Source organism: Schistocerca serialis, chromosome 1 (genome assembly GCF_023864345.2).
Source record: "Schistocerca serialis cubense isolate TAMUIC-IGC-003099 chromosome 1, iqSchSeri2.2, whole genome shotgun sequence".
NCBI lineage: Eukaryota > Metazoa > Arthropoda > Insecta > Orthoptera > Acrididae > Schistocerca > Schistocerca serialis.
Window position 1 is genome coordinate 311,009,920 of NC_064638.1, and position 17,170 is coordinate 311,027,089.

At 40.1% G+C, this 17,170-nt stretch overlaps 1 protein-coding gene across 2 annotated transcripts in view; it reads left to right on the top strand.

The window, feature by feature from the left end:
* The window catches only part of LOC126469544 (FACT complex subunit spt16), a 135,352-nt gene that overhangs the window by 105,732 nt on the left and 12,450 nt on the right, over nucleotides 1-17,170 (top strand). For both annotated transcript variants that reach the window (XM_050096665.1, XM_050096674.1), the window contains exons 18-19: nucleotides 12,902-12,977; nucleotides 13,089-13,278. In XM_050096665.1, the coding sequence (XP_049952622.1) occupies nucleotides 12,902-12,977; nucleotides 13,089-13,278 (266 nt within the window). The remainder of the gene's footprint in view (nucleotides 1-12,901; nucleotides 12,978-13,088; nucleotides 13,279-17,170) is intronic.

The window sequence follows — 17,170 nt, forward strand, 5'->3', positions numbered from 1 at the left end:
AGAAATATTTGGTGATTGGATTATAGCAAATCATTTAAAAGGGGCCTAGTTTACATATGATTTGTGACAACCGTTAAAATTGATTTAAAGGTTTTGACATTTATGAAAGTCAAGTGTAGAAGGGCCACATAGAACTTCTTACAAAATTAAGCAAAACTACAGAGAAGTGGCCCTGTAAGTTGGGTCTGGATGCGAGATAGCTATTGTGACATCGTCAGAGTGAGGGCAATGTCAGGAGGATGACTGCTGTCAAAGCCAGTGGATGGCACAATGATGTGGTCGAGACAGTCAGCCAGACAATGGCTGAGCTGTGCATGGCAGGGCTCAGGTACCAAGGTATAGGGGTGCGGCCGGAACAGACAGTGCTGGTGCTGCCATAGGGTGAAAGGCAGGCTTGGTAAATAGGCCTCACAAATTACAGGCGACTGCAACACACAAGGACAAGTCTCACTTTGGTGGAGGGCTCAGGGAGGTATTCAGTGTATGGGGCCATTTACAGGTAACTGTATCACAATTATTATTAACATACATATCACATAATGGGCTTTGTCACACAAATAAAGGTAACTAGGAAATACCCGTGACTGTTGTTTACAAAAATGTTTACTTGTACATTTCTTAATAAAAGTTACAAAATAATCCTTGTACCTGATATGCATGACTTTTAAAGTTGAAATATAAATACTCCTTGTCACGCAATTATTCAGTACAGTGACTCTGCATTACTTCATGCCTAGACACGAATTCGACCATTTAAAAGGAACATGAATGCAATAACATGGACCACTAATCTCAACATCTTAACATGAGGGTGGGTCATGCCTGAAGCATGCCTAGGTATTACCCATGATGTTGGCCCATTGTTGCTTGGGTATTGCTTGTGGTCGTACCTTAAAACATTTACAGTAGCCATGGGCATACAAGATTTGTTCAATAAAGCAAACAAGGATCAGAGTTAGTGGGACAGACATAGCACTGGGAATAATCACTTGGTGCATGTGTTCGATGTTCATTCAATGACTTTTATGGTCAAGTGTATTTGTCCATGTTCTGTAGCAAATAATTTGTTAATGGAGACTAAAAGTCAAGTCTTAGAATTGTCAGGTAATATTGCTGTTTGTGTGTGGTAACACTGTAGGTACTTCAGACAGGTGTAACACTAAACACTTGAGACTAGTGTTGCGGGATTGTGTTAAATGAACAGTGGGTGTAACTATATTGCAAGAAAAAATGTTAAACAGTTGTCCACTGTTAGCCTTGATGACCTGATAGTTATGAGACCTGATTGTAGGCTGATAGCAGATCAAAGCTACTTGTGGCACAGAGTACAATAAACTGTTTCCGACAGGTATGAACCAAGGTTTGTGCCTCATAAAGACAGAATGAGGGCAAGGAAGGGTTTTAGTCTCTTCTAGGAATAGATTTTTGGACAACATGGTTGTGGAGAGAAGCAGCAATTAGTATGGTTAATCAATAATTCAAGAACAGTCTCAGTCGCATTTATTATTGTTATAATGCCGCCAGCCGGTTTCAACCCGACATAGGGGTCATCATCTTCTGGGCGTTAACACCATTGGTCGACTGCTGGTGGCGTCACTCCTATCTACATAACGGCAGGAGACTATCAGGATAGTTAGGATAGGGATAGGCAGGATAGTTTTCTGCTGTTATGTAGACAGGAGTGACACCACCAGCAGTCGACCAATGGTGTAAACACCCAGATGATGACCCCTACGTCGGGTTGAAACCGGTTGGCGGTATTACAACAATAATAAATGTGATTAAGACTGTTATTGAATTATTGATCTTCTAGGAATAGTACAATTTCACAGTTCCTTACACCAGTATTATGCGTTGTTGTCATTCAGTGACATTAAAGTAAGTAGATATGTCCTGGATGGTGCCTCTAGCACAATAATTTTATTAATGGGATCAACCATCATACACTTTCCTTGTCTCAGTTAACCACTGCCAGTTCTTACGGAAATAAGCTTCTCTAACTTGTGCTCAGTTAGAATGTTTCCCGTAATTCGAACCAAAAGGAAATGTGGCAATTAGCTTTCAGGGTGCGCAGGTTCCATTTCAAGTCCAAAACCCTAACAAGATATGCTCATCCACAAGGGGAAATAGTAAATCACTGAGTCGCAGCAGGGGAAGTGATGTTAAAGATATAGGGAAGCTTTTCCTTAACAATGTTATTTATAAATGAACAAATAAGAATTGACACACACTATCTGCTTGTATCAACATATGTTTGTTTGCTCGTATTGAACAATACCGATCTGCATTAATGCTGTTTCTTTCCATTAGTTATCAGTATTCTCATGACACAAAATACACTTGAGTTTATGGCCAAGCTCAGAGAAAGGAGCAAACTGTCACTCTTTATGGAACAAAGGTATAAAGTATAATACAAACAAATGCAAAAATAGCAAGGCAGAACTCAATAACCATATGCTAAAAACAATAAACATTATGAGAAGCTAGAACAGCAGTGGGCATAATTCTGATGTAACTTCCTCCAATCTTGCATTTCTCAGACTTATGAGGGTACTGCTTGACATTTTTATGTCTCATTTTATCATTACTTCTTGAGTCTAGTTAAAAAAAAAAAAAAAGCTATGTCTCTTGTGTGAGTTTGAACTGTTACTAGCTCTCTCATATTAAAGTAGCACTGGATTGGCTTGGTACAAAATATATGAATTGTGTCTGCCTTTAAACAAATCAATCAGCATCGCTTGGCTCATGAATATCTAGTTTGTGTTCTATCTGTTTTTCACTATGGGTTTTACATGCAGTGCTGCAACATGTAATTCATCCTCCGTGTTCACAGTAGTTACAGAAGTCTTCCAATGTCATATAGTACGATGTAGTTGGACGAAATGTAAAGGTGCTTTAGAATATCTCCAGTGTGGTGGAATACAGAACTAATTTCAAAAATTTGTAACAGCTTGGTATCGTGTTTGATTGCTAAAGGTAGACTGTGTCTTCAAATACGTTATTCCAGTGTATTGTGCTAGCATTCTCTTGTTCAAAAGTTCGATTAAACCCGACGTGTTTGTCCAGTAGGGGTTGCATAGTTCCAGCGCACAGGGGGCAGGCTCATTGCGAGCCCAAAGTTTGTAAAACCTCTGCAGAATCATGCTTTCTGCCAGTAGATCCGATGTAGGTGTAAGCATATTAAGAAGGAATGTTGCATCACTTGCTTGATAATTGTGCATGGTGACTAATATTAGCAAAGTTTTTAAAATCTATTGTACTGGGTCACTAGTGCACTATACAGCACCTGGCTCGTGGTGCAATTTATACGTGCCTACTTAGCAGGGTCAGATTGCATTTCCACCCAGGCTGCTTGTGTTTTTACGTCACAGCGGCTTCACAGGCAGCTACTTTGAAGAATATTCATAGCAACATTGGCATTGGGGCAGTATTCCCTTCTATTAGGTGGCATCAACACCTATATTGATTCACGGTACATGCAGAAGGCTGACGTGAAATTTTTTATGCTATTGCAGAAAGGTGTTTAGTCAATATTTATATAATAGGGGGAAACATTCCACGTGGGAAAAATATATCTAAAAACAAAGATGACGTAACTTACCAAACGAAAGTGTTGGCATGTTGATAGACACACAAACACACACACAAAATTCAAGCTTTCGCAACGAACAGTTGCTTCGTCAGGAAAGAGGGAAGGAGAGGGAAAGACGAAAGGATGTGGGTTTTAAGGGAGAGGGTAAGGAGTCATTCCATTCCCAGGAGCGGAAAGACTTACCTAAGGGGGAAGAAAGGACAGGTATACACTCTCGCTCGCGCGCGCGCGCGCGCGCGCACACACACACACACACACACACACACACACACACACACACACACACACACAGATATATGTGGGAATGACCAGCAACAAACTGTCCATTCGCATGAATGTACACAGGCAGACAGTGTTTGTTGGTAATGAGGATCACCCTGTGGCTAAACATGCCTTGGTGCACAGCCAGCACATCTTGGCACAGTGTTACACCGTCCGGGTTATCTGGATACTTCCCACCAACACCAACCTATCCGAACTCCGGAGATGGGAACTTGCCCTTCAGTATATCCTCTCTTCTCGTCATCCGCCAGGCCTCAATCTCCGCTAATTTCGAGTTGCCACCACTCATACCTCACCTGTCTTTCAACAACTTCTTTGCCTCTACACTTCTGCCTCGACTGGCATCTCTGCCCAAACTCTTTGTCTTTAAATATGTCTGCTTGTGTCTGTATGTGTGGATGGATATGTGCGTGTGTGCGAGTGTATACCTGTCCTTTTTTCCCCCTAAGGTAAGTCTTTCCGCTCCCAGGATTGGAATGACTCCTTACCCTCTCCTTTAAAACCTACTTCCTTTCGTCTTCCCCTCTCCTTCCCTCTTTCCTGATGAGGCAACAGTTTGTTGCGAAAGCTTGAATTTTGTGTGTGTGTTTGTGTTTGTTTGTGTGTCTATCGACCTGCCAGCGCTTTTGTTCGGTAAGTCACCTCATCTTTATTTCCTTTATCTCCTCTATTGAAACATCATCTGTCTGAACAATTCTGACTTCGTTGCTCAACACGTCTGCATTTTGGTGGCGATGGCCTGGGTTGTGACAGACTGTGCAGTCATACTCTGCCCAAGTTCAGTGACTAAAGGAGTGCTTTAAACTTGACATTCGTACAAAGGCATCATGGTCAGCGATCACACTGCACTTGTGTCCTTATAATTAGCATTTAAAATAATTGCCTCCAAACATAAGGATTAAAAGCTCTTTCTCAATGATGCTGTCACTAATCGCAGCTGAATTCATCTGCTTAGAGGCATAACCTATAGGTGTTTCCTCACCATTGTATTCCTAAGAAAGAGTCATGCCCACAGTGTAATCAGCTGCATCCGTGGAATAAGTAAATGGTTTTTGAAAATCTGGGCAGATTAACAAAGGTAAACTCGTTAAATCGTCCTTAATTTTTTTCATAGCTACCTCACATTCTTATGTCCACTCAAATGCAAACCCGTCTTTAACAACTTTGTCAAAGACTTGACTATCGTAGTATAATTCTCTACAAAACAGCAATAATAATTTGCTAGGCCCAGAAATGATTGCAACTCTTTAATGTTTGTAGGTACTGGAAAATTGTCTACAACTACTGTCAAAATAGGGTCTCATTGAACTCCATCTGCACTAATAATATATTCCAGGTACTGGACCTGTGACTCAGCAAATGAACACTTCTCTATCGTGAAACTTATGTGTGCACTTTGCAACCTAAACAACACATTCCTTAATCTCTCTTGTGTGTTCCTCAATTGCCTTTGAAAAAATTATTATGTCATCCAGATACATGACACACGTAGTAAGTTTCAAATCTCTCAATAGTAAGTCAGCAGACCATTGAAAAGTGGCAGGCACATTCCTTAGACCAAAAGGCATACAGAGAAACACACACAATCCAGTAGGAACCACAAAAGCAGTTTTGGGTTGATCTTTGATCTTGTGGTGCAGTCGAAACTTGGTGGTAGCCAGAGCACATATCAGGGGTGATAAAATGCTTACAATTCCCTAATCAGTCAGTGTTCCATCAATATGGGGTGAGGGTAAGTGTTAGGGGTGGTGATTGTTTACTGCTCTCATATTGACCTATAGACAACAGGATTTTCCTCAGTTTATAACTTTTTTAGGAGCATGACTATATGTAACGACCATTGGCTTCCAGAGGGTTGACCTATCTCTGCAGCCATCTGCTGTTGAATAGTTTCTTCAATAACAGATTGTAAATGAAATGATTTCAGAGCAATCAGTCTAGTATCTCCCATGGGGATTTGTGCTGTACAAGGGCAGTTGCTGGCAAATACTGCTATTCCTCGACTAGCCATGTGTATTCCTCCAGAACTGGGTACAGAAGATCTATAACCTCTTCTCCACCTGCCAATATCATTCCATGTAGGATCTCAATATCTTGTTGACTGAAATTGTCAACACAAACTACTACTACAAACTTCTGGTTTACTTATACGTCTCATAACATTTGATTTGCAATCAATCGAGAACGTCATTCTGCCAGAGCAGATCGATCAGGAAGTCCGATCTCGACAGTATTGGAGTTTTCACATCAATCCAGAGAATTTTTCCTGTACCTCCACTGATTCTGATAGTGGTGGTAGTTTTTAACGCCCACATAAGTGAGTCTGTTGGAGCTTGTGGGAAAGGCCTCATACCAAAAGTTCCTCATGGCTGAGGTTCGCTCTTACTGCTGAAACCGTGGGTTGCCTCATGGAATTCAACAGTACACATCTTGTAATCTATCACCACCTGAAGATGGTTCAGGAAATCATTTCCTATAATGTTCAAAATCTCGTCTGCATCGCCTCACTACTTCCATTTCAAACCCTTATTGTATCCCAGTGATTGCTGATCAACAAAACTAGTGTCAGGCGGTATTATTGTCTCCTCACCTCAGCCACTTATAATATACTGTGGGATGAGTGCATGCTGTCAGCTGGGACACAAATAAAACACTTATATGAGCTCCAATATCTACTAAAATATGGACATTCTTCCCCCTGAGCCTACATTCTAACAATGAATTGACCACCTTGTTAATACTTCCCTTGACTAGGTTCACAGTTGTGTCTGGGGAGGAGGGTGGGTGGCAGAGCCTGCCCCTCACTTGATTCCCCATTTTGTGTTGTTCCACTGGGACCTCCCACTTTTTCTGTCATTTTGCAGAGGAGCCCTTTGTGGAAAACTTTCTCTTGTGTTGTGAAAATTTGTCACTGGGATACCCGATAGTGTGGCATTTTGTGCAACAAGAAGTGTGACAACCCTCTACAGTGTTATTTGGCTTTCCACACCACTGGCAATTGTTTCATTGATAGAAACTCTGTGCATGCAAGAGTCAAAACAAACCAACTTGCTTTCTGGCATTGAACTGCCTCATGCAGAGAGATGGTGGAGGCTACCTTTATCTCAGTCCCGATCTGCAGATTAAGTCTCCATACGAACACATCAATTGCTTTGGCTTTGGGTTCGGCTTCCTCGATTAGTGCATTATTGTGGGTTTGTTTCTTCCTTAAGACATAAATGTGACAAGAGACAGTTATGATGATGTGATCTGCAAATGCTTCGAAATCTTTTCAATTCACCCTGTTTGTCAGAGTAACACTCTGCAAACCCCAGGACACCGAAAGTGACTGTGTCGTGCAATATGTCAACGTACTCCATGTATGTGTGTACTTCATGTATGTGCATGCATCAACAGAAAGTCTTTAATTTTGATACGTTCAAAAGAAAGCTGTTGGGCCAAGAACTTATTTGCCCTTACATCATGGACATTTTGGAGGAATGTAGTGACATTTTCACCTAGTTTCCCAGAAAATGAAGGTGCAAAAGTAACTGCTGGGGGAGTACTGGCAGCATTAGCCAAATACATGATGGGATCCACTGCAGGGCCTCTGGAGGAGCTTGCAACAGTCTGTATTGATGCCTGCGGGGTTTCACGGCATGTATCGTGTGAAGCTTTATCAAGCTTCCTCTTTAATTTCTAAAGTGTCATTTGATGAAGCTATATTTGTAAGAGCGTGAGAAGATATTCCTCATCATTTAAAGAAGTAGGGGCTACAGGAGCCATTTCTGGCAAAGTACGCAAATTCCCATAAGGCATAGTTACAGTATTAGGGCTAGGATTTATGTAGACCGGCAGCGTTACTACAGAGGGTCTAAACAGTTACCTACACTGGATTAAGGAACAAATTCCTGTGGTGGAAGCTCGCAGTGCAGACAGTGATGAGAAGTAAGGGTACATTGCAGCGACCAAAAATAGATTAACACCCCACATTGATGGAGGCAGGGGGAAAGGCGGAGGTGTTGATGGACCAGTGGTATGGTGGCGCTAGACACCGAGAGGGCAAGGATGGCAATAGCACCTCCATGCTGCAGCAATGCAGCATGGACCGTTGGCAGCACAGCAAGAAGGCACCGCTATGAATGTGTGGTGTGGTTTGCAGCATGCACCCGACTGTACCCGCACTGACATGAAGACTGCAGTAGCAATGTGGCATAGTCCAGAAAAGTTCTGCCACACAGCAAAGAGGGTGTATATGTCCTGGGAAATCCGGGAAAAACCTGGGAATTTTTTCATCCAGGTGAAAACTGGGAAAAATGCGGGAATTATTCGGAATCCTGGGAATTTTTCAGAGTTTAAGTTTTCAGTTAAATTTTTGTAATTTTGAATGGTAAGAATTGATACTCTCACAGAGAATACTACTATATCCCGCTACTGCAAAATAATACTGCAGCAATAAAACATAAACAAGAGAAAAATACCAAAAGAAGACTTTGGTTGCAAAGGAAATGCGCCGTTTACAACAAGACCCCTTGCAAACTCAAACATCTGCAAACAGCAAAATGTGTTGAAGGGCTTAGGAAGAAGACTATGCAATACTTCGTAACAACAAACTGCTTCGGATGAGCATAACATCATAACTGTTTACATTAGGTTCATTTGAGCAGTTGCAAGAGGGATCGTGCGCATGTGCAGTTCTGTCGCATAAGAGCAGTACCTTTCCCGCTACTTGAAGCCTGATGCTAACTGGAATTTTTTTTTTTTTCTGACGCACCCAAGCTGCCAGATTCGCGTATGCGCAGAGCAGTCCGAGTTGTACTGGGGAAGTGGGTAGTCTCAACATGACCTGTGTTTACGTTTAGTGATTTTGCTGTTTCCTCTCAGGGTACAGCTCCACATCACATGAAATCAAAACAGATTTCAGTGGCCGAGAGCTGTCAAGTGAATTAAAAGATATTCACATAATTATGGAAGCCTGAAATATATTACTCGTTTCAGTTTTCTGATTTTATTTTTTGCCACGTTTTTGGCAGTCAAGCAATAATTGCCTTGCAGGACAATGAAGCTACTTTTGACAGTTTGCTAGAGAAATTTGGCTTTTATTAATGTTTTCCGCTGAAGCAGTCAATTTATTTAAACTAAGCTTTTCATTCCACAGTATAGGCTGGTTCGCTGAATTTCAAGTGCACATCTTCATCTTCTGGCACATATGGCATTTTACCGTAATAAAGAACCAAACATGAGATAGTAAAGTACAGGTACTCTGAGGAAATATACATCCCAAAAACCACCCTGGAAAGTGTAATATGAGGTTGGGTACTACTTCTTTGTGAATCTGGACATATGAATGTGCACTTCAAGCCAAATTATACATTTTAGTATGGTTTATGAACTATTGATGCTCTTGTAGCATCCTCTGATGATGCTCTGTTTCTTTTGTAACGCAATGCAAGATATCTTAATGCTATATACATATGAACATACAGGTTTCCTATGCTATTGTAGCTGTGCAAGCACAGTAATGTCTGTTTTCTGGCACACTCTGGTAACTGTTGAAATGAACCTATTTCTAACAGGTCGCAGGAAAATTCTGCAAATGGTGGTTTGAAAAGCATTACTTTCCTTTTATACAAGATGAATTACGTTACGTGTGAGAGAGTGCGGTGAATTTCTTAAATCACAGAGCGTTTGACTCTTGTTTATGACTTCACATTTTGAGGACTGGTCAGTTAGAAGAATTTCGAGCCCGGAAGACCAGACATTTATGTCATTATTTTAAATTTTACTAGTACATTTTTGCTGTTTCTTAAAGTGTAACACATGCAAAAAGACCAGTATTACATGTGAAAGCTTAGCTTCTCTTGTAGCTTATTAATCTAAACCATCAACTTTTCCTACCTGTGTGTTCGCGTCACTTGACAGTGTTGTTGTTATTGGGTGACTACATCACGTGTGCTATGCTCTGAATATCGGCTGGCGAGATCACGCAGCATGAACTATGATTGGCTTACAAAAGGTCATCGCAATCTCAATTTCAATGCTTTGGAAACTAATGTGCTGTCTTGGGTGGAATTCGAATTTACACTTTCGTAATTACAAAATCATGTAGTGTACAAGTTGCTGCACACCATCCAAGATCTCTTTTTTGCTGGATTTCATTTTCTAAAGTGGTGGCGGGAAGTTCAAAGTCGATGACATGTAAAACGTTACCCGTTCAAAGTATTGATAAGTTTTACAGTTCCATGAGAAAGTATACAATCACTTAACATGGAAAAGGTGTATTTTCACCCAGGAAAAAGTGTATTTTCACCCAGTAAAAGCGTATTTTTTAACTGGGAAAAATTGGGGAATTTTTTTCCTTGTCCAAGTATACACCCTGTTGATAGCGTGCTCTGCTTGTGTTGACATGCAGTGCGTGCACAGTGTGTGTGTCCAAGTGCAAACAGGTTATGGAAGTTTCCTGCCATTGCGCAGGATACTTGGTAACTACCAGACAAACAGGCTGTGCCATCAAATTAAAGCAGCAACAACTCGTGAAGGAAATGTCAACCAGTGCTAATAGTGAGCTTATCCCACTTCAGCTGACACCACTTTGTACATGCTGAACCTGGTCAGGATAAGAAATAAGTGGTAAGCGGGGTGTTTGGTAACGTTAGGAGAAAACCTTTAATAGAAAAGACTGAGTCCAGTTAGCAGTGAAAGTTTTATTGCTCCCAAAGTCTATGCCTGAGGGATACGCTAAACTCAAAACTCACTACAGCAACGGGAAGCTGCTGCAATTAAATTGAGAGACATTGTGCCCCGAAAGGGAGGAACTAGTTGATATATCTGGTTGTGGACAAAGCTGGCAGTCAAGAGGGCCTTCCGAGTACTGACACACTCTTGCCAACCCATCCAGCATGCTCCACATATCCCCGCCCAATTCTCCTATTGGTGGGCCGATTGTGTTTCAGTGACTGTCCGTCCATGAGTGGTACTCACACATAGCGCTCCTAGTCAACGGTACTACCATAGGGCGATGTTAACATGGACTGAGCGTGGGCGTTATGCAAAACATCCAGTACTATACCAGCCCAGGCTCAACCTCTGTCTTACCAAAGAGGCGATACCGTATATCTACCAAAGACAATTAAAATGGAAAATTCGAAAAAAAATTTGAAAATAGGTTTTCCTCTCAGTTAAACTGCTCATCATTCACACTAATGATTTTGGACAAAAAAAGAGCCTTAGGTCTTATTTAGAATGAATAAAATATAGAAATGCTGTAGTTTAAAACATACATAGTACAGTACTACAATGTAATACTGTACTGTACTGATCTTGACATAAAATCTTAAAATAATATTACATGATGCATGCAAAAGGTTTTTCATTTTATTGTCTAAAATGTTTTATGCTATACAGTTTTTTACTTTAATGGAAAGAGAGAACGTGCAATAAATAAAGGCGATTTACCCATTGTTTACCTTGTGTCTCACACCCTGTACACTGCTATTTTTAAATGACGCTCATAAATCTGGCACTTTTGGTAGTCTGACACCATAAAGGTACCAAAGACACCTCATTAGCAGGTTTCTACTGTCTTTGTATTTTCCTTATCACTACTTATGTTTAAGCATGATCCTGTGCCACTTCTGAAGCCAAAGCACCGTATTTTTTTCAAAACGTATATTCCGCATGCAGCATTACAAAAACTGAAGAAGCATGTATGGTTCATGTTGGTGAAACCATTCACTACAATGAACTGTGAAGCAGATCCAGCAGACAAAACTCTATAAGAATTCAAGTAGGGATCAATCAAAACCCAAATATTATGATATGGGATTGAACAGTTCCTTTCTGATATGCTAAGACTGTCTCCAAACAGATATGATTTGACTGCCAAGTTCCTTAAAACAGATTCTTCGCAGTGGCATGAAAAGGAAGATATCAACATTACACCTAGTCATTTAATTAAAATTCGTAAATTATCTAGGTGTCATGCTCATGGAACACTTTTGATGGAGGGCGGGGGGGGGGGGGGGGGGGAGGAGATGAGGCCGAAAAAACTAGCTATATATTCTTCATGTTGTGTCTGAGTATCTCCACAAGGTTCCAGGTAAAAAGAGGAGACTTCATCAAGGAATAACTATGCTTAAAAGAAAATGTTACTTTGTCATGATAATTATCTCACATGCTAAGTGGATACTAGGATTATAGGTTGTATTGATAATGAAGCAATAGGGTATGAATAATTAATTTGAAAGTAATAAAGTTTTTGGTTAAAAAATTACTTCTGAATAGCATTTTTTTTTAGATAAAAAGTAATCGCTATTTTATGTCATTCTAAGATTTTTGAAGTGGAGATGAACATCTCTCTTTACTGAGCTGAAATCACACTCAACTCTCTCTCTCTCTTTTTTTTTTATGCAAAGAAAGCAAACTAGGGGTAGCACAAGAAATTTATAAATTGTAAGTTCACATAAAACTTTCTTGCACTACAACTAAAAAATGATTAAAAGTTATTTTAAAAGCCTGTCATTAAATCAAGCAGATAAAAACAAAAAAAAGTACGAATAATAATTTTTAAAAAAATCTTGCGTTGTGATAATCTGTTCTACAGTTAACCAAAATGACGTAGAGGTTAGGAGCTTTCTCTTTTTGTTGCCTGAAAAACGTATCTATTACGTTCAACTTAATTATTATTGAGTTATTAATTATGAAAAAGTTGAACTGGAATGATGAACCAGTGACTACTCGAAAAAGATTGAGGCCGAGGCGGGAATGGGGAATGAGAACGTGTGAAGGGAAAGGGTAACTACTGTTCTGGAAACAACACCAGCAGTGACCAAAGTGAATGACCATTCCTTAACAGTCAGCACTCAGTCCTTCCATTCACTTTAGTTAACTGTTATTTTGGGCCCATTCTGTTGCGACCCATTCTGTTGCAAACGACCCACTTATAGTAGTTGTGTCACAGTAATTATAACACACACACACACACACACATTTTAATGTTCTTTCTCATTTTAAATTGTTTTCTCACCTTTTCCATTTTTATGATTTTAGCCGACTGACATTGACTCGGAAGAATCAGAGGATGACTCAGAGTATTCTGAATATTCAGAAGACAGTGGGTCCGAAGGTAACATATTATTTATAATCGCATATGATTGTGGTACTTAAGATAAGAGATTTAAAAATGAAACAGATTTTGTGACACCAGTAATTATCAAAAACAATTTTCCCCATTCAGAAGAGGAATTGGGTAGTTCGGAGGAGTCAGGAAAAGACTGGTCTGACCTTGAACGTGAAGCAGAGGAAGCAGACAAAGAGCACAGAGATTTTCAGGATGAATATACGGACAAAAAAGGAAAGAAGAGATCTGGCGGTTCTTACAATGACCGCAACAGCAAACATGCTAAAACATCACCTGAAAAAGACAGGTAATATACTTTTATTTCTTATTTATCATGCGACATTATACAGAAAATTTGTTGAATGTCTTTCATAAAGAGTGAGGCTCCTTGTTCTTGGATATGACCATCACAGATAATATCTATACCTTGTGTCCAGACTAAGCAAATAACATTTTTAAAATGAAACTGTTCTGTGTAGTAGTCATAAGAGTTGTAGTGTCGTTAGTGCTGCCTATTTTGTGGTAGGGACGGACGTCAGTTGCCAAGTGAAATGTGGAAGAGTAAATGAGGTATTTGAGTTAAATGTTGAATTGATGAAAATAGTGGGATGACAGTGTAAGTGTAAATTACAGCTGCTGATATCAACACTTTAGCTCATCAAATATGATAGGTGATGTACAAGTAAGATTTATTGTGCTGATATATTCATAAATGTCCTATGTGCTAAACTGTATGAATATATGGCTATAATGGGCACCCAATCCCAGTTGCCCATTTACTTAGTTCCAGGGGCACCAAAAATTTGACTTTCAGTATTTCATATAATTATACCCGGGCCGCTGAAACTTGTCACTCCAAGGTCACTCCCCAAGCGCCGTAGAGTTGGTAGTGTAACAAACAAACAAGTGAGGAACGGGAGGCGCTGCATCTTCTGAACCAATAGAAGCACCGAACAAAAGCCAGTTGCGGCGTCAACGCTGCCATGTTGCCAGCTTTTGTGTAAACATTGTATGTTAGTGCGCAAACATCTCCTGTTGTGTTGTGTTACCGCCTCAACTAAGTTTTTGTTTGTTAAACAATGTCACCAAAATGATGTCGTTCACCACGTGACAATCCGTTGGGCCATGGAGTGCCATTAAATAGTCAGGCTTTGGAATTGCTACGGAGGACGCGTGAGTTTTACGAGCAAAAACCCGTTGACTATCATGAGGATATGGACCACCCACAGTTTCTACAGTGGTTTAAAAATTTGTTGCTCCAGTTTAGTGTTCTGACAGTTTTTATGATGGACAATGCACCGTACCATTCGGTGATTTTAGATAAACCTCCCACCACTAGTGACCGTAAAGAAACTATGGTGCAGTGGTTGCAGGTGAGAGACATTGCTGCAGACATGAGCATGACAAAGCTGCTGTTATACTCACTCGCGAAACAAAATAAGTCTGTGACGCCTAAATACGTTGTAGATGAAATTGCAAACGGACAGGGTCACTTGGTAATTAGGCTACCGCCTTATCACTGTCATCTTAATCTAATTGAATTGGTTTGGAGTGAAGTCAAGGCGTACATTAGAAGTAACAACAAGAATTTTACCATAACAGAAGTGGAAACACTGTTACGTGAAGGTCTTGTTACTGTAGACACTATCTCATGGAGGAAAAAAGTAGACCATGTTACTAAACTGATAAGAGAAGCATAGACCATAGATGGCATTATAAATGAAAACGAACAGTTAATGATTTCTCTTGATGATGATGATTATGACAAAGACAACAGTTTTGGCACTGATTCCGATGACAGTGAAGGAAAACTGGATGGAATTGCGCCATTGACATTGTAAGTTAGTGAGTGTAAATGTATACAGAATTAATTCTTTTTCTCTATGCAATCGGGTAGTCTATGCATGTTTTGTTCTATTTCTTCTTAAGAGTGTGGATAGCATGTTACTTGGTATGCTTAGATTTACATTATTATACGACGTTTTACATGCAGCTATTACTGTAACAGTTTGGAACGACTTTTATAGATATTGTTATTAACTTCGGGTGTTTTTATTTCCCAGTTTAATATACTATCAAACGCTTAGTCTCTGTCGTCGTTCTCTCCACTGTTAGAAAAACGTACTTTGTTGCACTTATAAACGTTGATTGTAGCTTATATTTACAAAATGTACTTCGGAGTTGTGGACATGTGCGGTGGCAGCTATTGCAACCTTGCAGTCGCAGTGTAACCAACCACACGCAAGTTGTCAAGTGACATGTTTCACTGGCATGGGTATGTTGACCAAGTTTAAAATTTATAAATATTGACATAATCTACTCATTAAGAGGTACAATATTACATTAATGGTTTGACACAATAATTCGGATAGTAAGTTTTAAACTGTTCAAACATATTCAGGCACACAATTTACTCAGAATATATTTGGCCAGTATTTCAGAATGAGGGCACTTAGCAACTTTCAACAAACATTGCATACAATTTCAACCTTTTCAGAGCTCTTGCTTGTGAAAATCATCACAAGATAATGAAAGGATGAAGGTTTATTCCTTACTAGATGTTGGTTATTCATGTGGTAAAACTTCAGCTTCAAGAACAACTTGTAATGTATAGTTTTTTGCTACTATCTCTTACTCACAACAAATTTAGCAGACAGTGTCCACATATACCATTGAAGATACCTGCAAAATATACACTATGTGATCAAAAGTATCTGGACACCCCCAAAAACATACGCTTTTCTTATTAGGTGCATTGTGCTGCCACCTACTGCCACTTACTCCATATTAGCGAGCTCAGTAGTCATTCGACATCGTGAGAGTGCAGAATGGGGCGCTCCACGGATCTCATAGACTTGGAACGGGGTCAGATGATTGGGTTTCACTTGTGTCACACATCTGTATGTGAGATTTCCACACTCCTAAACATCCCTAGATCCACTGTTTCCCATGTGATAGCGAAGTGGAAACGTGAAGGGACATGTACAGCACAAAAGCGTACAGGCCAACCTCGTCTGTTAATTGACAGACACCGCTGACAGTTGAAGAGGGTCGTAATGTGTAATAGGCATACATCTATCCAGACCATCACACAAGAATTCCATACTGCATCAGGATCCACTGCAAGTACTTTAACGGTTAGGCGGGAGGTGAGAAAACTTGATTTTCATGGTCAAGCAGCTACTCATAAGCCACACATCATGCCGGTAAATGATAAACAACGCCTCGCTTGGTGTAAGGAGCGTAAACATTGGATGACTGAACAGTGGAAAACCTTTTGTGGAGTGACAAATGATGGTACACAATGTGGTAGTTCGATGGCAGGGTGTGGGTATGGCGAATGCCTGCTGAACGTCATCTGCCAGCATGTGTAGTGCCAACAATAAAATTCAGGGGTGATGGTGTTATGGTGTGGTCGTGTTTTTCATGGAGGGGCCTGCACCCCTTGTTGTTTTGCGTGGCACTATTTCAGCACAGGTCTACATAGACATTTTAAGCACCTTCTTGCTTCCCACTGTTGATGAGCAATTCGGGGATGGTGATTGCGATTGGCTTGCACAGAGTCCTGACCTAAATTCTATAGAAGGGATGTTTGGAATGCCAACTTTGTGCCAGGCCTCACCGACCGACATTGATACCTCTCAGTGCAGCACTCTGTGAAGAATGGGCTGCAATTCCCCAAGATGTGCAACACAAAGTTTAGGAGAAGTTTTTGTTTTCAGAAAAGTTTAAATGGTTAGTAATACCATTTGTCTTCAACAGTAAAGGTTTTGCATGCTTGAAAGTCAAATATTTAACACAAGAACCCATTTGTGAAGTAATCAGACATTTGAAGGTGTTTTATACAGGGGAGCTACATTCTCTAATGAATTGGGGACGGGCTACTGGTAGTCTATGATTTGTAAAGATTTCCGGTTTGATTTTAATTTCACAATTTTTAATTATTAGTAGCATCTGATAGTTCAACCTATTAATATTTGTACCAGGCAGCTGTTATTAAGTATTTGTTTTGTTATTTGTAAACAATGGCAAATTCAGGAAGCAATGTTACAATATAAAGAAAAGGATAGTTGCTACTCACGATATAGTGGAGATGCTGATTCGCAGAAAGACACAACAAAAAGACTGTTGGAAAGTTAGCTTACGGCCAACAATGCCTTTGTAAAAATGCACACACGACCATAGTCTCTGGCAGCTGA